Source organism: Spodoptera frugiperda, chromosome 2 (genome assembly GCF_023101765.2).
Source record: "Spodoptera frugiperda isolate SF20-4 chromosome 2, AGI-APGP_CSIRO_Sfru_2.0, whole genome shotgun sequence".
Taxonomy (NCBI): domain Eukaryota; kingdom Metazoa; phylum Arthropoda; class Insecta; order Lepidoptera; family Noctuidae; genus Spodoptera; species Spodoptera frugiperda.
This window is the reverse complement of record NC_064213.1, coordinates 10,367,500-10,389,794: the sequence shown is the minus strand read 5'-3', so window position 1 is coordinate 10,389,794 and position 22,295 is coordinate 10,367,500. Positions and strand designations below refer to the sequence as shown.

At 37.4% G+C, this 22,295-nt stretch overlaps 1 protein-coding gene across 1 annotated transcript in view; it reads right to left on the bottom strand.

Annotated features, from left to right (window-relative positions):
* LOC118269098 (uncharacterized) overlaps positions 1-22,295 on the bottom strand; it is a 28,955-nt gene that overhangs the window by 5,848 nt on the left and 812 nt on the right. Inside the window, exons 2-3 of the mRNA XM_050702596.1 lie at positions 5,878-6,485; positions 3,582-3,729 (exon numbers count right to left, since the gene is read on the bottom strand). Coding sequence (XP_050558553.1) covers positions 3,582-3,729; positions 5,878-6,485 — 756 coding nt within the window. The remainder of the gene's footprint in view (positions 1-3,581; positions 3,730-5,877; positions 6,486-22,295) is intronic.

Genomic DNA, 22,295 nt, shown 5'->3' with positions numbered 1-22,295 from the left:
AATAAGAAAAATATCGCTAATTGGACATCGATGAGGTTAAAAATAATAAAAAAGTATCGCCCCTTTATAACGTTGCCAAGGTGAAAACGTAGCTTTGCCATAAAGGAGAAGTTTCAAATGAATTTCGTAGTCAATTTAAAACGTTGACTCAAAAAAAAGTATTGAAAATGTAAAAGTTAAACTGTCCATGTGTTTCCTCTACTCGCAGACAAATACAAATTACAAAACAATTCTATTTACAGCTACTGTAAAGTCTACACGACTGCACCGCTTTGTGTGAGGTAAATCCGTTGAAAAATGCTTCGAAGCCCCAGGCAACATGAGTATTCGACAGTTCCATCCAAAGTTGAAAACCTCTGTTCGTGATATGTTTTTTTCTTTTGTTCGTGCAAATGTCAAGCTACGCAATGAGTTAATTAACTAGATTCTGATTAAATACTCTAACGGGTTGACATAAAGTCGATTTTTTGTTGGTTGACAATAAAAGACTTAAAACCTTTTGTCAATAAAAATCAACAGACTATAATGGAATAGAATCCATCTTTATGTAGTCACAATTATGTTTTTTTAGCGTCTCGGTTTCGATACCTCGGTTACGCGACTCGTTTAGTATTTAATATTTAATTGACTTTGTTTATTTGTCTATGAAATTGAGGAAATTGCCTTCTCGTCTGGGTGTTGTCTAGCAGCAGCGAGTACGAAGGCCTAGTATAGGTTAGTTGTACGTTGAACGAGATTGAAATGTTACCGCATCAAGCCCTCTGATTGGTTTATTTATTGGAGTAGGCCTACCAGAGAGCTAGATGCGGTAAAGATCTCATTAAACATAAAACAAACTCTTATTAAGCCCTCAGGTAGTACAATAAAGAGTTGAAGCGAAGGTTTTTTTATTGATTTATTTACTTGATAATTCACTGTAGTAATAGTTTAATGTTATGAGAATAAAACTAGGCTTGTCAAAACATTGTTGTAACAAGAAAAAATGAAGTTTTGTTTAGGTGTTAAATTCTTGACTAACTCTGATGAGGATTATTTTTTGGCGCTATTAGTTTTATTTCGTTTTAATTTTTTATCATGTATTTTTAAGTTGTAACTATTTTAGTCGTAGTTATTATTATTATTTAGTTAATATGGTTTAATATAACATATTTACCTAAGTAGTTATAATAATAAAGACTACCGATATTAATTTTCAATCTTCATATTATAACGTTAGAGAAACAAAGCCTGAACATAGTTCCGTAATCCATCAACGTTCAGTGTTAATAGGTGACATATATCTGCATGCATCATATAGTAGCATTGTATGTCGGCATCAGTCAGAGTCAGTTACCATTCGCATCGTCAGGACATGAGGGCTGAATTACGACCGATATTAATAACTGATCTTCAGCCAAAACCCCTGGATGATGACGGTGTATGAAAATGATAAAATCTATTTACACCATTAGAACTCAAAACGGGATATTTACCATGTTTTTTTAGTTTTTTCGTGTTTCCGAAATTTCGGAACTGTTGCAAGCGCCATGATCACGGATGAATTTGAACATTAAAATTATGTAATTAATATAAATGTCTTCATTTTGTATTCGTTCATAATAATTATACGAAATATAGAAAATAAACATTGATTTTGCCGTTGCTTATATCTTGTCGTTGCTTACGACATCTTAATAAAAAAAAACTCTGTTTTGTGGGCTAAACTCTACAACATGACCGAATGATGTACTACAGTATTATACATTTTAAAAAGCTATGAGTCCTATTTATAGGCTGTGAGCCAGTAAGCTCATTGTATATAATCGTATATTCAAATATTCAAGTATTCAAGTATTTATTGCATCTATAATGTACACAGGTGTTAGAAAATACAGTATTAAGTCACAATTATGGACCCTGTCGAGCACAGCAAAATATAAAATTCGTAGGAGAGAGGAAGGGCTTTTAGTATTAATTTAATGTCATATTAAAATTAATTAAATAAGTATTTGGTAATTTAAGTATATAAGAATATATATAAAGTTATTTTTAATTATATTTTTATTAATTATAATTATATTTGTTCGCTTCCAGTCATATTTATTTATATATTTTATATATTACTAGTAAGTATATTGTAGTCCAGGCGGCGGCCAACTTAATGGCGAGAGCGGTTGCGACAGTTGTTGACAGGATCCGGCAATTGGGACTGCTTTGATGGCCGCGGAAACGCGCCACCTCCGGGTGGGTCCCAAATAACGGCGGGAGGAGTTTCCATCGGCGTCGAGACGACGATGAAGTATCTAGGACTCGTCCTCGACAGTCGATGGAACTTCGTGGAACACTTCCGACGTTTGGCTCCTAAGTTGGAGCGGACGGGGGCTGCGCTTAAGCGGCTCCTGCCAAACCTCGGGGGGCCAAATGCCTCCTGCCGGAGGTTGTACGCGGGGATCGTGCGGTCCATGGCCCTCTACGGCGCCCCTGTGTGGGCGCCGAACCTGATGCGGCGGCCAGCTCGGGCGCTGCTCACGTCTCAGAGGGTCATGGCCATCCGGGTGATTCGTGGATATCGCACGATCTCCGGGGAGGCGGCGAACCTCCTTGCCGGATTACCGCCGTGGGATTTGGAGGCGAAGGTGCTCGCACGCGTCTTCAGTTTGCGCGCCGACGCGTGTCGCCGGGGCGAAACTCCACTGCCGCGCCAGATCAGTGCGTGGCGGGACGAGCTCCGGCGCGATCTCATGGCGGAATGGCAGCAACGACTGTCGCAACCGAGGGCTGGGCTCGCTGTCATCGCAGCGGTAAGTCCCCTCTTTGAGGAGTGGCTAGAGAGGCGCCACGGCGTCCTCACCTACCGCCTAACGCAGGTGCTTACCGGACATGGGAGTTTCGGTAGGTTCCTGTTCCTTATTGGGCGGGAGGAAACGCCCGGGTGTCATCACTGCGAGGACCGCCCGGAGGACACAGTAGAACATACAGTGGCGGTGTGCCCTGCGTGGGCTGAGCACCGCCAAGTCCTCAGGGATGTGGTCGGCGACGGCGACCTCTCGCGCCCGGCACTGGTTCAGGCCATGGTGCGGAGCGAGAGGGACTGGGATGCCGTCTCCTCCTTCTGCCAAGCAGTCATGCTAGCTAAGGAGGAGGCGGGGCGCGTGAGAGAACAAACCTCCTCACGCCCCAGCCGTCGCGAAAGACACTCCGGGCGTAGGGGATCCGGAGACGATCTCCGGCCACCGTAAGTACGGGCCTGCGGACGGCGAGCAAGGGTAGCTCACCGCCCGACCAGAACCAGACCCGTGCGTGCGGCGCGTCGCGTTCCGCGCGTGCCTCAAAGAGCCATCAGACCACCACAGATGGGGCCCAATAGGGCTGATGCCTGACCCGGAGCTGCGGACTACCTAGCGGGTTTACCGGGGCTCCGGCTCGAAAAGCAGGAGAAGGAACGGGGTGGTTTTTAGTCAGTAAGAGTCTGACACTCCCTCTCGCCTCACCCAAGGCGAGAAAAGTCATTGGATGATTTTCCCCCCTCAAAAAAAAAAAAAAAGTATATTGTAGTATTGTATATTATCTAGTAAGATAAAATTAGGAAAGCATATATGTACCTGAACTGGCATTGCCCCGCTCCGGGTCTTCGTAGTACCACTTGCATTGAGCTGCGTCCATGAAGCAGTGGTTCTGGAACATGATGGCAGGCTCCCTGGCCTTCTGCGTGATTGATCCACACACCGGCATGTAAGTCTCCGGACATTTCTAAACACATAATTTTATTGCGTAATTGATCCACACACCGGCATGTAAGTCTCCGGACATTTCTAAACACATAATTTTATTGCGTAATTGATCCACACACCGGCATGTAAGTCTCCGGACATTTCTAAACACACAATTTTATTAGAACTTATGACGGGATATTTATTGTTATATTATTTATGACTTATGAATTATAATTTTAATCGTATTTAATTTGGTATTGTTAATTTCATTTTATGTTTTTATTTTTCTGTTATGTCTGTCTATATTTGTAATTGATCCAAATTGAATTTATCTGTAATTTTGATGTAATGAATTTATAATGTAGAAATGATTGTCATGTATGTTTTGTATATTTTCTTATATGTATGTTTTGTATATTTTCTTATATGGGTTACTTCACCTGAAATAAATGATTTTTTAATAATCATCAAGATCATTCATCAGTAACCTGTAATAAAATAGAGTAGATGACTAATTTCTATTTTAATGTCCGTCTTGTAGATTATTTTAAAACATTATACACGTATTTTTTATTTTCTTACGGAAACAAATACTTTCGAAGATATATTGATTTGAAATATCGCGTGATGTATCTGCTCTCACTATTAAACTTTGATTAGTTTTATCTAAGTATTGTTATCTTGTATGACAAAATAAAAAAAATACGTGGCTAATATATTTTTTACTTACCTAACTAACGGACTAAATAGATTTTTAATTTTCATTTTCCGTCATCATCCCTATTGTTTCACTGCTGAGAAAAGGCTACAACGACCAAAACCAAGGTATAATGAAATACAAATTGCTCAATATTATATAGACAACATCCGCCCCTAGTGATGGCAGTGTCGGGAAAATTAATTTCAATTCGATCATCAACATCATTGTCAGTCGGGCGGCGGCCGCGCCGTGGCCAGATATTAATTATAACGCAACTGGACTCATCGCGGTCCGCGGTTCCCGCTCACAAAGGAACGGTGATTAAACTCCACATAGCTCGCCGTATTGACAAGTTTCAAGTACAATACCTGTCTGTACAAATGGCAATCAGTAGCTTTGAGTGGATTTGTATTCGCTTTTTGATGTACGTTTATGTGGTTGTTATTTGTGCCCTGTTTTACTATTTATGGGAAGGGGAATTAAGTATTTGTTTACTGAGGTTTTGTAGTAATACTATATCGCTATTATCATATTATTCATAGAACCAATAAAACAAATTCAACGAAACATTTATAAAGTGCATTTAGAGCTTACACCCAAAATACCAGTGTCGGCTGGTAGCGCACTTGTAACGACAAGTGCGTTGCCGGCCTTTTGGAGGTTAGAAATTTAAGAGTTATCGGGGATGGGGAAGATTGGGGAGGGAGCAATTTTGCCTCCAGTAACGTCACTTACACAACGCAAGCTATGTTCTAAACGCCTTTTGAATATGGAACTCGAAATGACACACGCATACATTGACATCACGTCGTCAGTTACCAGATTGGATTAATACGGTACATTTTTAAAGCAAAAACAAATTAAGCTATCGACATGATCGTTGTTTTAAAATTGCTTTGTGAACCCTGCACTGATTAGAATGTTACAAAGTCTGTGGACGTCTTAGTATAGAACTAGAGTATTGTGTTAATGCATATTTTGTTTGTAATGAGTAGTCTTTTTAGGAGTAAGGTTTAGAAATATAAGGATTGTCGGAGAATCGGAGATGGGGAGATTAGGAAGGGGGTAATTGTTCCTCCGGTACTCTCATTCAAACAGTACGCAAACAGAACGCACGGTTTTCTGTGAGGCGGTTATATCTCCTATCTCTAGTAATTGGCATTATGGGGATCGCGGTTAGTTTTCCCAAAAATGTAAGACAAGGCTGCCCGTTGCCCGAAAGAATTTGGTCAAAGATGCGGTAGTGGCCCGGAGGCTTAAGTGATGGAAAACATCGTGAGGAAACCTGGACTTATAATTTCTAATTATAAGTTTGAAATCGCCAACCCGCATGGTGATTAAGCTCAAAACGTTCTCCATGTGAGAACAGGCTTTGTTCAGCAGTGGCCACTAAGTTATTTGATAATGATGCCTGTGTTTCGATTGCTGGTCACACCTTTAAATAAATCAGGGTCTATCACGTATACACCACTCAAGTCTACTTACCGTTGGACATCTATGATAACAGCTCCTCAATGTGGGCATGTACCACCACCCTTCTTCGACTTTGTCTGGTTTATAGTACTTAGACCTGAACACCACGGCTGCACCGGCGTTTTTTATCATCTTCTTCCTTGCACTCTCGTCGAATTTTAGATTCACCCTCCTTAGTGGTATACCAGATTTATGAGTAGACGCAAAGAAATCTGCAACACTTTTATTAATGTCCATACCTTGTGACATAGGTTTATGTACTACTATGATATTATCAAGAATATTGCTATTATTCTTTAGGTAATCATCAATATCTGTTATATTCGCAGAATCTTTATCTTCATTATTTGTTCCTTCATTTGCTACTGCGTTCGGATTGTTTGAACAAATAAAGTAATCAGTAATAGTAAAATTTCCTCCGACATCACAATTGTACTTTATGAGTTCACATTTGCTCTCGAATGTTCTGACTCTGAATCCTTTACCATCGGGTCGGATGCCACATACCGGCTCTCTGGGAAATACTGAACAATCAGGGCACTCCTTCACAGAATCGATTTGGTAAATACTGTTCTCATTTTCTGTCGAGTTACAGTATTTCATACTTATTAAGCCGAATGCTGAAATAATAATTAAAGTCTATAAAATAATTATGAAATGAAAATTATAATATATTAGTACGGGAGCGTTGTTGCCGACTCTAGGTACGATGAATTAAATTACATTTTCTGGTGGCTATCATAAGCATCATCATCATACAACCTTGATAACCGGTGCCGAATAAATTATTTTTCTTACTTTCTTTTTGATATTGTAGAAATATAAATAGGAATTCATGTACCGTTTCTATTGTCTCCAGCATATACTATATTGTGACGTGTAATACAGCAGGGATACGTGAAACATTACAATGAAACGCCAAACAACAACTGACCAAACCAGTCAGGGATTGTATAAATGTGTGATGTGAATCAGTTCAACACTTTCGGTGTTCAAAGGGTGCATACTAAAACGGACAATGTGCCGCTCCTGATGTTGAGTTCGGTGTAATCTGACAAAAATGGCGGAAATCCCTTGGTAACACTGGCACTGTTTATCACATCAACACGGTTACCCGGGGTTTTCACACCAACTGAGCCAATTTGGAGGGTATATAATGGGCAACAGGTTGTGTCCCGATTGTCTCCCGTTGCTATGGTAACGTAGTAGAGAAACTTTTGTGGAACCAAGTTTGTCCAAGTGTGCGAGTATGGCGCCGCGCAACGTTAGCATTGGACGAAACTTTGCACATACCGGCTGCTGTAGCCAGACGTTGATTTAATTATTTATTCATCAATAAGTTATTATGTATTTGTAATTGTTTTATCAATACAATTTATATTATGTTTTTTTATGGTATAAACCGGTAAACGAGCAATCGCCGAGGCGTTACAAATGAGTTGCGGGCCTTTTTGGGGTGTTAGGATTTTAAGGGTTGTTGGGGAATCGGGAATTGGGAAGATTGGGAAGGGAGGAAATGGGCTTGTATTCATTCTGCTAATTTAGACACCGGAGTGATACCACGGCCTCACAGAAAACCGATGTGAAACAACGCTTGCGTTGTGTTTTGTTGTGTTGTGTGAGTTAGGTTACCGGAGGCCCAATTCCCTCTTTCCCAATCTTCCCAATCCCCGATTCTCCAAACAAAAAGCCGCCTTAAATTCCTAACCCCCAAAAGGCCGGCAACGCACTTGTAACGCCTCTGGTTTTTAAGTGTCCATGGGTGGCGGCGATTGCTTACCATAAAAAAAAAAACAATTAGAGTGCGGGAACCTGCGAATATAAAACAGATAGATAGTAACATTGAGCCACTTATGGATTCACACGAATAGTGAATAAATAGGGACCAAACAGCCAAGACAAAAAATAATTTTCATATTAAGTGTACTTTTCCACCAAAGATGTGCTATGTAGCTATGCTATGATGATGTAATAGCTAAACTGTGAAACCATGTGACCGTTTCCACTGATGCTAAGCTATGTAGCTGTGCCGATGAAGATGCGCCGCCGCAAAGTAGCTATGCGAAGAAGATGCGCACCTCGAGTATCTGATGTATCGATAGTAGGGAAACCATTTGTAGCACACATCCACAGCACGCATCCGGAGCACGCATCTTTCCATATAAAAAAATAGCTTAGCTGAGTTCGTTAACACCAGGGCCATGCTATGTGTGCCAATGAATATGATTGGTGGAAGCCAAACGCATCCACAGCAACGTAGCACAGCACATATCTGGTGGAAAAGCACCCTCAACATAGGGACTAAAATTGTCTACAGCAACTGTGAACAAATTCAATAAAGTCACTAGTAGAAACAGTTTGAACATTTTTCTATTTCCTGTAGGCTGTCTTACGAGTAGATTTGCGTCGACGGAGACTTTCTTTCTACCTTGTATATTGAATCTAAAGGAGTGAAAATGCCTTTTCTGGGCATTTTATTTACCTACAACTAGGTTTCCAAAGTAATAATTTCGTTAGTATTTATTACATAAGTAGGTTTACGTTTGTGCGTGCGGCGCGTAGCGTTCCGCGTGCGCCTCAAAGAGCCAGACCACCACAGATGGGGCCCAGTAGGGCTGATGCCTGATTCGGAGCTGCGGACTACCTAGCGGGTTTACCGGAACCTTCGAGCCGGATGCTCGAAGGGCAGAAGTAGGAACGGGGTGGTTTTTAGTCAGTAAGAGTCTGACACTCCCTCCCGCCTCACCTAAAGCGGGAGAAGTTATTGATAATTTTACCCAGTCATAAAAAAGGGTGTACGTTTATTAGAACTACATGTTTTTAACTTGACGCTATCGCGTATGATCCATTGGATCTTGATCTGTCTTAAATCTAAAACCTTTTATACGCTGTATTAAAAGTGTGCCTATAGGTAGTATTGATTTTATTCCAATTCCAATAATAACAACGTCTAGCCTGCATGAACACTCCAAGTTCAATTTTAAAATCCCAACGAATTCGAAACCCGGACGGTTGCATCAAGTGGTGCTCGTGTACTCGATGAGACCCGTCATAAGGGCGCTGTTCAGTCATTTGGAAAACTACAAACAGACAACCCTGATTTGATTAGCGTGTCATGCTTTCCTACCAAAATTCATAGGTTATTTCGAGGGATAACTTTTAGTTAGAAAACAAAACATGTGTGTAACAAAGTAACAAAGTACTTTAAGGATTGTGGATACATATTATGTACTTGTAAGTAAAGCATTTTTGTTAGGAATTTAGCAGTAGGTACGATGGGATGCCACAAGCTTGCTTTTGTTTTTTTTCCTAATCCAATTTATATCCGAGGATATTCCATAATTATCATTTGGATTTAGATATCGTTTAAATTAGGAACTGATATTTTTTTTATTATTTTCAGGGAGTTTACCACTCCAGCATAGCGCTTCTTTGCAGACGAAACTTAACACAGTCCTTAACAATTGTTTTTCCATACAAAATCGTTACTAACAAATAGTTTAAGTAATCATTAAATGACTCTGAGTACGGCAGTAACATAGATATATTCTTTGTTACTCGATTAATTATTTAAAATCTTCATTATTTCGAAATTGCAGACAACCTTCTTCTTTGCTACTTCATTATCACTACATAATATAAAACAAAGTCGCTTCCTCTATCCTTATGTCTCTTTGTATGCTTAAATATTAAAAGCTACGCAACGGATTTTAATGCGGTTTTTTTAATAGATAGATTATATTTATTTGTACTATTCATGCATAACATATCACTATTGCACCCATGCGAAACTAGGACGGGTCGCTAATTTCGAAATAAAATAAAACAAAAACAAACACGCTTGTAAACATAACCAGTTAGCACCAGTTTCCGTCCAGATGACCGATTCCAATTAGTCTAACAAACTGCGCAGGAGATACAACAACGCACTGTTACCTACGTGCCCTAATGGAGGTGTCAGCCTGTCAGACGCAGCCGATCTCATCGTTACCTCACTATCAGAGAGCAAGCCATATGACATGCTATAACTGTAAAGTGGTCAACCGACTAGACGGGCCTTTTAAGACTCTGGTCTCTTGTACCTAAGTTTTTAAATTGAGAAGCTTAGAAAATTCTATGTTTTGTCTCCGACGCGTGTGTTAAATCTTCAAATGCTGTTATAAAAAAAAATCTATAATATCTCTAATTACTGCTACTTAGCTGTTATAGATTATAATCATACCATTCATCATAATAAATGCGTCCAAAAATAGTTTTAATCAACCGCACGATATCTACGCAAATATTGACACACAAAGTCTAAAACATCTTTACATTAGCCATTCGTACAAAATGTAGATGCAGGCCAATTTTACTGATGTGACAAGCTTCATTTTCCAATAAGGTAATGCGTTTTCCGTGTCATTTAAAATTCAGCCTTATAACGTCTCTGTAAAGTCAATCCTTCAACAAGATTAGAGTGCAATGTCGCTTTTAGTGGAAATCGCCTATTCGAGATAAAATTCAATAATGGCATCTACATAGAGTGAATTAGAGTGCCTTCCCTCTATTTCGTATTAGGTTCTACTACTACATACCTACGTACTACCTAACATCCTATTCCATTTGCTAAATAAGTATTTCTTTTGTAAACAGGAAAAGAGGTAGTCATATTATGCACGTTTCATTACGCGCAGAACTAGAATCTATTTTACATACACTTACAGTGCAACTAATGAAAATTGCGATACTTATAGAAATTCCATCATTATGCGCAATCAAACTTCTATTCAGTTGCCACGATCACTGAACTTACACAAGCACAAACAACCAATATTTATTGTATAAAAATGAAACAAATATTTATGGGACCTAAGATGAGCTAATCCGCGTCGAACAAAAAAGAATCACACAAATCGGTCTATAAACCTCGACGATGTCGATACATACATAGAAAAAAAAACATACTGGCTGAATTGAGAACCTCCTCATTTTTGGGAAGTTATTTAAAAAACAAAATAATCATTTTGAAAATACCAACGAATTGAACTGTCGCTGACAACAGATAAAATAATTTTATGTGACGAGAATAAACACAAGAAAATCCTTTTGGGGCTGCCATTGTATGAAGTAGTTTTGAAGTTATAATAAAGTAACATTAATTAAAAACCAGGAAATGGGAACCGGACTCTGATGATGCAAAAATACAATTCCTAAATAAACATATACAACACTCATATGTTTAAACGTAAAAATAATGAATATAAACTTTCTTAAAAAAATACAAAAAACAAGAGTGCGTCCAATAATATAAAATATTTTTAAGTATAAAAGTAACAGGTGAGAATATATAGTCAAAACGTCTTACAACAAACGTCCACAAGCCAAGCTTATTTTCTACTGTGAACAATGACAAAGCAAAGTACGACATAGACTTCAAAGATATTATATTCAGACGCGAGGAGTAAGCCGTAGATATAATAACATATGTGTACAAACATATTGTTATCGAGGAGATGTGTATAGTTACTTTGTTCTACAGATTAGTAGATAGGTAAAGTATATTATTTTAAGGGAAAATCCTACTAATATTATAAATACGAAAGTTTGTGAGGATGTATAAAAACACTACTGAATGGATTCGAAGGTACAGAAATAGATTATAGTCCGGAATAACACGAAATAATTTTTATTACAAGCCAAGTCGCTATACTATACTATATGTATAGCTGTATAGTATACTTATACATATAGACCACTGATCAACTGGAAAACACAACAACAAGTTACAACAAAATAATTTCACGCGACTTGAGAAAACCCTAAACGAACGAGACAGTCAATAAAGACCCTTCATGAACACAAAACGTCACCTCGGTCTATAAATAAATAGGTACAGGTAACTCATAAACGAAACGTTCCCCTACCTCGATTCATCGCAGACAAATATGTTTGGCGGCATACCAGTCAAGTTAGGGTTAATATTATCAAAGCGGATTAAGTACAAAACATTCAAAGGGACAGACTGTCTGCCTTCCGTCTTCACAAACATTCGAGACGTGTACCAAACTTTTAGATTCATACGGAATGGGAAAATAATTAGCTGCTTTACGTTAATTGATGTACCTGCATTGCTACCGGCTGACTTAGAGATTGTTTTTGTGGTTCACAATTATGAGTAGGTAGGTGCTTGCTTAGTTTTGGTTTTCCTGTACATTTATTGGTTACTGCTTTCGTTGCATACTGCTTACTACTTTCATTTGAACTCACATAATATATTACAAGAGATTTTATCAATAACTTTATAGTGATTCTGCAGTCTTGATTAAGAGTTACATACGCTTCACAAGAAAGCAAACGACATTGTTAAATAAAAGTAACATTGATCTCTTTTCACAAAACCATGAAACAAAGTCTCTGTATCAAAATAAAACTTTTTGTTCGGTCCACGTACAGACGTTGCATTCAATTTGTCCGAAAATTTTAAACAAACCGAGTAAACCCTTTTGTATACTCGTACGAGTGTGTTGTTCCCGGCGTATTTTGTATCGCATTGTTTTATAAGCCCAATTCGTCAATACTACACCTCGCAGGTATTAATTTTGTATGGGGCTTGCATCGAGGGGGCGCTGTAGATATGTAGTATTGTGTCTGGGTGCCTGGGCAACGGGGAGATGGGTGGGCTTACATCTCCCTCTGTCTGCCTGCTGGCTGCACTTCCATTAGGGTGTCATATGGAACAAAGATGGTTATACAATAATATTATTTAGTTAATTGGTACCAAGTTACGGATTGCATCGGACGTTTCATTAACGGATTATCGAATCATTGGACGGTTCGAAATGGCCAGTTAATGGATATTCTAATTTGATTTTCACTGTGAAACGTGGAAATGGTGGTTGATGGATAGGTTCAGCTTTGTTGTTTGTTTTGGTTTACGTCTGTAAGCGGCTGTTGAGTTGGAGGATTTTGATACTGAACCGAGGCTTGTGCGGTATTTGTGTTTTACTCTGAGAAACTGCTATTTAGTTAAGACTATCTCTTATTTTGGGACTTAGGAGTTGTGGCTGGGTGTGGTATTAGTGGTGAGTATAACAGGTACATACGCACATATGTAATGAAAACATTAAAGGTAATCAGTTAAAAGTTGATTCAAAATCTTTATGCGAAATAATTTGTAGTTTATTTTTACCTTTCTTGTGCATGCAATTGTTTGTTTGTTTTCTTAATCACGCCAAAACGGCTGAAGTGATAAGAATGACATTTGAAACAGAGATAGAATATGGTCTGGAATAACACATAGGGTAACCTACAGTAACGCAAGTGAAACCGCGAGCATAACCTATAGGTTATAAAAAACAGCACAAAATTTATGGAAATCTTTTCATGGAAAACGTTTCAACGTTGTCATGTAGTTGATCGAAGGTTGCAAGCACACGAGCAGGTAACTAGAGCTATCAGCCGTCAATTTTGCATATGACAGGAGACAGGCAACCGCTTTCGATACGGCCACCTGGTTGCTGCAGAGCCAACGTTTAATTTAGACCCTTTTTTACTTTCCAAATTGATGGACGTGTAGCGTATAAACACAGGTTTAATTTCCCCCCTTTGAAATAAAAAATAAATGAGTATATTGAACCTGTTCAATATATTCATTTATTTTTTACGCCTGTCTCTGGTCAGGCATTACTTTGCAGAAATCCATGTTTTTTTAAAAGGGGAAAATCATCCAATGACTTCTCCTGCCCTGGGCGAGGTGAGAGAGTGTCAGACTCTTACTGACTAAAAACCACCCCGTTCCTAATCCTGCTTGTCGAGCCGGAACCCCAGTAAACTCGCTAGGTAGCCTCTCCGGATCAGGCATCAGTCCTACTGGGCCCTGTTTGTGGGGAAATCTATGCTACTCTAACAATATTTACAGTGAATTTTTAGTTCTACAAGCGTAATGAAAACTAGAAATGTATTGTATTGTTCGTATAAAAAGTTAAACTTTTCTAGTGTTGCTGTTGTACACATGAACTTTTACTATCAAATAAGTGGTTGGTCTTCTCCTGAAGAGTTTGTTTGTTTGAACGCGCTATATCTTCGGAATTACTGGTCCGATTTGAATAATTATTTTTGTATAGTATAGTACATTTATTGAAGAAGGTTACAAGCTATAAATCATTAGTCTATGACCAATAGGACTACAGCAGAGGATTGATAATTATATAAATACGAAAGTATCTCACGGTTCTACTTTTAACTCTTCTTTACACTTAAACCACTGTACCGATTTGAATAATTATTTTTGTGTTAGATAGTGCATTTATCAAGGAAGGTTATAAACTATAAAACATCATGCTATGATAACAAGGAGTCGAGCAGAGCCGGTGAAACCGCGCGGAAGTAGTTTCATATAAAAATACAATAAATGATAATATCCCCTAAGGACCATGTTCAGGTCGTTACATCAGATAGATACTATATCACTAATGCGATTGAATCCTGATTGCAATGACATTGTTCCGGTGCAGTTGGGGCGGCGGGGCGACCGCATTGTGTGCCTGTAAGCCTATTGTGCCTGACTTCCAGGCCCCGATAGATCTTTGAATAATTGAGTGGCTCCACACACGAAGAGTGCTTGTTGATGAAAATTAAATTCTCTAGACAATGGTGTCTGTTAACGGAAACCTTTATGATAAAAAATTGGCAGATTTCTTCTAGTTGTTCAAACTTGTTTTTTTTTTTTGTTACATGGGCCGACATTTGGCCGCTATCTTGCCTAATGATAAGTGATGATGCGGCCTACGTGTTCTAAAATTAAAACGTTAGAGCCCTATTTAAATTAAATAAGTAGAACATCTACATACTTTTACAAAATTGAAAATAAAAAAAAGACTTTTAGAAGTACTGATTTTTTCCTACTTATTGTGACCAATATTCGTACCTACCTAGTAATCGAAACCACGATAAATTTGTTAATTATAATTCTTCTTTACCAACAAAAATAAGTAAAAGAAATAACACACTGATATTTATTACCTTTAAACTCATGGAAATCAGCTAAATTCTTAATATGAATGTAAGCTGGATCACAAATCGAGGTGATTTGATTTGGAAAATGCGATTTTCCTCTTCAGTGACTTACGGATTAACCTTCTCGCCTATGGAAACAGAATTAATATGTAGTAAGTTAACTACGACACCTTTTTAAAAAATAGAAATAGGAATCTAAACGTTGGTATAATGTTTTTTATGTTAACCGTCACGTCGGTCACTTGTTTCCGAGGCTTAACGGATTGTCTTCAACGGTTTTCTTTCGGCAAAGCATTAACTACGCTTTAATTACCTTTCTACGTAGTGTAATAGTTATTTGTCTTGATGGTAAGCGATCAGCGCCGCCCATGGACACCCGTAACACTAGAGGAGTCACAGGTGTGTTGCCGGCCTTTTAAAAAGCAATTCCCTCTTTTGTTGAACGTTTAATTTGAAAAGATATATTTATTGTGTCGTTTTTAGTTTTTAAATAAACCATCTTAGTTAACTTATTAACATTTAATTTTTTGTCACAATGCGATTAAAATCTGTTAATTTAATTATTTTTTGTACAAATACAGTAGCTTCTACTATAATATAACAGTACAAAACCTATTTATTTTCAAACGAATTTGTTTTCAAACAAAGAAATAGGTATGTTGATTTAAAACAATATTTTTTTCATAAAAACAAATCTTATTTTGTAATAAACTATTTAAAAAACGCACTAAAGTTATCTAAAAATCATAACAATTACACACAACATTACATTTTAAAATGTGGGGATTAAATATCAATCACAAAGTGCCCCGGGACGCGTTTAAAACAAGTTGTGCATCGGACGTCGTGTCGACGCGTAGGGCAAAACACAACGACGCCCGTCGGCAATTTGCGGCAACAGTTCTACGCTAACTTTATAGATAGACATCAGTTATAACTCGCCCATACATTTATTTATTTTAATTTTATTTATACTTCATAAAAAAAAAAAACAGTGAATGTTTGCCTTAAGGCATTCTCTAACAGTAATGGTAGTGCAAAAATGAAGCGGATTGATTTTAAGCCAAAACACAGGTACAAAAGAAAAATATAAGAAACAATATATACAATACATATACATATATAATACAATTATATACATAGGTACTTACATACACATAATACAATATATATCTACTGCTAAACGATTACATAAACTGCATAAATAATAAAATACACATAATAAAAATAAGTTTCCTCAATTGTTTTGCGAATGCAATATTAAATATATGCTCGCGGACTTTAAATTTATTACTTATTTTTTGCCACTCTGAAAAGGGGGTAGCGCATTCCACAGAAGAACAGCTTGAATGAAAAAGAAGAGTGAAGGAAGTCAGTGCGATGAGAGACACACTGGAGGTGTCGATTTTGAGACGAACGAAGAAATTTAGTGTGGTTAGCGCGAATATTAAAATAAGAAGCAAGTTAATTAGGCGAAGAAGGAGAGTCATGGTAAGAGAATAAACTGGTTAATGCCCTCTGCTGCCTGCGCAAGCGTATGGGCAGCCACTTTAGTTGCAGTCTATGTGCAAAACATGATCATATTTACGTAAGTTGAAAACGAATCGAATGCAGTTATTTAGAAGTCGGTCCAGTTTGTTTAGCAGATCTGCATTCAGGTCGTAGTAACAGACATCAGCGTTCAATAAAATCAAGCTCTGCACCAGCTGTGCAGGAGGATAAGGAAATTCCTCAAACGATACAGCGCCCTCAATCCCAGTAACTTTATTTATGTAATCGATACTAATATTATATGGAAATACACTCGTATTTTTGTATCATGTATGTGTAGGTAATTGTAATGGGACATAAAAAAACTAATGGATTGGTTTTAAAAATTCTTTTACTATTAGAAAAATGTATCTTTATTAAACAATATGGGCTATGTAACAATTAAAATAGTACTTTATTTACTATAACAATGTAAACGTATGTTTATGTACTTATGCATTAAAGTATAAAAATAAATAAATACTACCTAAGTCTAATCACGCAGACTGAATGCATGAACTGTATGTAGACTAAGTACTAGTTAACTAAATAAACATTTCTTTTACAACTTTTGTATTAAAAATGCAATATATCTACATGTTCCTATTTTTATCTATTACTTATTTTCAGGATTGAAAAGGGGATGTTACAATGGTTTTGACATGTAGAAAGGATGGATGAAAGCAGATTTACGAAAGAAGTATAAAGAGCGGATATGAATGGGATCGTCGGTAGAGGGCACCCTAGACGGACTTACATCAACTAGATTGGCGACATATTAAAGATAGGCCTAGTTAAAAGTACCCTTAACCGACGAGCATGCATGAAAATACTTATGACCGTTGCGTGTACTCGTAGCAATTGTTGCATTGAATGGGGGAAGGTGTGTAATTGTGTACCTATGTATTTTCCCAGAACATAAAACATGTGCTTTGAAAACCACGCAATTGGGATGATGATCGTTGAAAGTATTTGTTTCCGTAAGAAAATACTTGTCTAATATTTTAAAATAATCTACCAGACGGACATTAAAATAGAAATTAGTCATCTACCCTATTGATGTTGATATTATATTATTTAATAAACTTTGCCAGACACAGAGGTTAAACCCAACACCCCTAGCTCGCTTGTCTAAAACCACTCGAGCAAAGAGGCAGAAAATATCGCTACATTCTATTCAAAATACGGACCCTCCCGGCCCTCACAGGTGAAAGTTAGATCTAAATAACTGACTGTTCACCCTCACCGGGAGTTGAACTCGGGACTAAACTTCAACACCCCTTGCTTCCCGTGAGGAGTTTATCAAAAACTTCCTCTTGCACTCTTAGGGAACCTCTCAAGTACATTGACGGGCTTTTGCAGTATTTTCACGAAGATAACTCAACTATTTTCGCTGTTAAACAGTTTGAAGTCTGTTTGCTTATGAAGTTTCGTTGTCTAGATAATTACTGAGTTATAATTTAGCAGGAAATAATCTTTGTTGAGCAACTAATTATCTATACATGCTATAAGTAGGCAGCATTAAGTTGCATGAAGTCTTCAAATCAAAAATCCCGCAGTGTCTGAAGACCAGGATGTACAACCAGTGTGTGTTGCCAGTGATGACGTACGGTACCGAGACATGGTCTCTAACTGCTGGCCTTTTAGAAAAGCTCAGAGTCGCCCAGCGCGCGATGGAGAGAGCTATGCTCGGAGTATCTTTGCGCGACAAAATCCGAAATAAAATTCGCCAAAGAACAAGAGTTACAGACATAGCTACTCAAAATATGCAAAAAAAATGGCAATGGGCAGGCCACGTCGCTCGGAGGACTGATTAACCGCTGGGCCAGGAAGGTGACTGAGTTTGCTGTTTGTCGTTTGACTGGAAGACGCAGCGTGGGCAGACCTCCCACTAGGTTCGTCCGACGACATCGTCAGAGTGGCGGGGAGCCAGTGGATGCAGGTGGCGGCTTGTCGTTCTACGTGGAGGACCAAGGGGGAGGCTTATGTTCAGCAGTGGACGTCTTCGGCTGTGATGATGATGATGATGATGAATAAGTAGGTGTTTATAAACTCTACACTTATACCAAAAGATTCCGTAACTGTTGTGAGGTATAGTTCTTCCGATTCGTAGTAAAAAATAAAAGAAAAGAATTGTAAACAAATGTCTCTGAAAAGATGAATTTAAAATTCTAAATTTTGTTACAATACATACAAAGTTAAAATATAATGTGAAAACACTAATTCATGATTTATATCCTTCGTACAGTTTGCTTAACGTTAAACGAAAACGTAAACGAGAGCGCGTTCGACGCTCTAATTGGTCTGGTGTGAAAAACAAATCAATCAGAGCACCGAACGCACTATAGATTTCGACCGCGTTAAACGTAAAACAAACTCGTAGTAAGCCCTCCTGTTATTTGAATGAAATGTACCCATCTACCCACTAACCTACATTTATCCCTAACCTACCGCAAGATTACCTTGGTTACCCCTCGATCCAATTCGACGCGAAGGGTGAATCAAACAGTCCTGAATATTTGATTTATCTTCGTAATGTCTACACGAGGTGCGTGAGCGATCTTTGACAGGTTGAAAATAAATAGAAGTAAGTAAGTAGATTAGCTTTTATTATACAGACACTGATTTTTCTACACTTTGTCTATTTTGTTATTTTCTGAAAGGTTTACGCAGCACAGATTTTTGTGCAATTAATTAAGTAGGGTGAATACTTTTTAATCGAAACTATTAAATGATTTTAATGAAATGTTAGTTCTTAGATGTTTAAGACATATAAAAAGAAATGAAAATACTTCGACACTGGTTAATTGAAAATTGAAGAGACTCCGCGCTCGAAAATTATTGTGTGAGAAGGCCCAAAAACATAATAATTAATATCGTAATAACTTTCGAATTATAGAGAGGTATCGAAGGTTTGAATTAGAAAGGCGACTGTACAAGTATTTAAAGCAGTTTAAGCGAGCGATATAAGTATCAAATTAAAAATTACGGACTGAGTAAAGCTCTATTAGTTTCAAATTACTTAACTATGGAACGAACTAACAAAATCACGGTTTTCTCACGTATATTAATGGAGAAAAGCACTACTAGTTTCGAGTCACAGAGGGACTCTTTACCATGAGTAGGCTGCTTCCACATCTCATTTTTGCGACGTAGCCACGTCTGCGTACGCTGTTTATATACGTGAGTAAACAGTGATTTTGTAGTTAATTTAGTATGTCTTACAATAAATATAATAAAAATCACTACAGAACTCTAAATCATTCTTTAAACGAGCCACTGGCAAGTTGTATCTCTCTTTGTGTTTTAAATCTTATTTCAATGGAACGGAACTATTGCTAATGATATGCTGGTCGGGGGTATGGCCTCCTAGTGTGGCTAGAAACTAGTTGAGTCACAGAATAAAACAAGATAAAGTATACGTAAATACCTACGTCATAAAACATACGTTTCATGATGATCAATGCTCTCCTGCTATCCTCGTTCGCAGCGAGATGGAAGGATGCACGTCGTCAAAGTTTAAGATTTTGTGGGAAGATGAATGGCTGATGAATACGTTTTGAGTAATTAAAATTATTGTACTTTTTTATCAAATAGGTAATTAATAATGTGAAGTATTTCATATTACTTTAACTGTGTAGTGTATTGGCTTAAGCTCTAAAATTATGCATGTTTTTCTACTAATAAATAAATGAGCGTAACAATGTAAAAATTCTGGCTATATGTAACAAAGAAAATACATCGAGTTCATTTTAAGTTCAGACTGACATAAATGCGTTTATTTTTAGAAAGAGATCGATCTACAGGTTTTGGTTTGACAATAATTATTATTATTGGCATCAGTTATTAATTCCCTATGTTTCCATACACACCTACACGTTTGTATTTTTCCACGATTCCACATAATCGTTTCTTCTATGAATTTGGCGTGGAAAAGTTTCTTAAAATGGCTTTGTCTGGGGCATGGAGGAAAGTGACTTTTAGACGATGACACCTACTGCAAAAATCATTAGATTTGCATGACTAGATAAATAATAGGTAATATTATTGCACACCAATTAAATGAATATAAAAATATCACTACATAGTATAAAACAAAGTCACTTTCTCTGTCTCTATGTCCATTTGTATGGTTATCTTTAAAACTACGCAACGGATTTTGATGCGGTTTATTTAATACGTAGAGTGATTCAAGAGGAAGGTTTATATGTATAATAATACATACATAATATATCACTATTGCACACATGCGAAGCTGGAGCAGGTCGCTAGTAGGTAACTACTAAACCTATGAATGCAAAACAAAAATATGACAAAGTAGGCTTTGAGTTTGAATCCATAGATTATCGTGACTTAAATGAGAATTTGGATAAAGCGTAGGTTTTACCACGGAAACCAACAAAATACGATAGGTACCTACTTATAAGTTTTTAAACTGACATGGTCACTAACACTAACATCGGGTTAAATATCGGAAACTCATAGATATTAAAAAACATGGTTAATATCCCGTTTTAAGTTCTACTGTTAATGAAATACGGTTTTATAAAATTGTTATCATTACCTACACACACACACACGTACATATTCCTGTGAAGTGGTTGTAGTGAATGACTGTGAAGGAGTTGAGAGTGCGTGAGGGGAGTCGCGTTTTATAAAAGGTATACTGTACAGGATTCAAGGACAATTTAATGTCACTGTCAAGGACAAACTACTTATCTTTTTGTACCTTTTTAGTAGGTAAGTTTTCCTCCTGTTTGTGGTGTGGTTTTTTTTTGAGCGGGGAAATTTAACCAATGGCTTTTTCCGCTTTGGGTGAGGCGAGAGAGAGTGTCAGACTCTTACTGACTAAAACCATCCCGTTCCTACGCCTGATTTTCGAGCCGGAGCCCCGGTAACCCGCTAGGTAGTCCGAGTTGGGTTTTGAGAAGGATATAAAGAGCAAGTTTCATGTTCTTTCCAAGTAGGTACAAGATTGATAAAATTTATAATGAATCATATTTAATCTAATTATATATTGATTTTGTATAATTATGACCGTTTTCTGTCGTTTCGTTCGCAAATAAATCAGAGACGGCAGCGCCATCTATTATCGAGGAGGAAAACTATAAACCAGACCAGTAATAGCTTGGGTTTAATACCTATTTTTCCGAGGAAACAGGATAATATTCTGCACAAAAATGTGTTAATTTCATTTTCTAGTTCTTTGAGTATCTTTCTTGTCATAAATCACTTGCATCAGTTGCTCTGTTTTGATGTAAAAAGAAAAAAAAATCAACGCAGTAGGTAGGTACGTATTCACAGGTTCTATACTGTATACCTATCTTTTACATTATGTGCTAATTGTTATGTATAATTATGTATAATATGTATGTGGAATAAGAAAAGATAGAGACCAATGGCAATCATTTGACTAACCGTAACCTAACACTATATGACTGTCGATGTTCTAAAACTCTGATGTCTTCAGTCAGGAAACATAACAATTAACAATATATCCTTAGGTAGATTACCGAGATAAGACACAGGTCGCCTCGCTTCTAACGGGGCTATCTGAAAGTTATTGCGAAAGGCTTACGTGAAGGTGGCGTGGAAAAAACGACTAGTTTTTTCCCATATAAATTTCGATGTGGTTTTCGACCATTGTTTGGCATCGTACATCCAATTTTAAACATGATATCGTTTCGTCTCATCATTTTATTACGGTAAAATAATGAACCACTAACATTTATAAGCAATCAAAGTCTTCGTTTTCTAAGTTATTTAGCGCAACTTTCGGTGCAAATAAACAACAAAGCAATCGTAAAATATCCAAAACAATAACGGTCCCGACAAAATTCGATTAATAAACTTTATTTGTAGTTAATTCAAACAGTAGTTTTTTTTTATAAAGCTCAATCTTT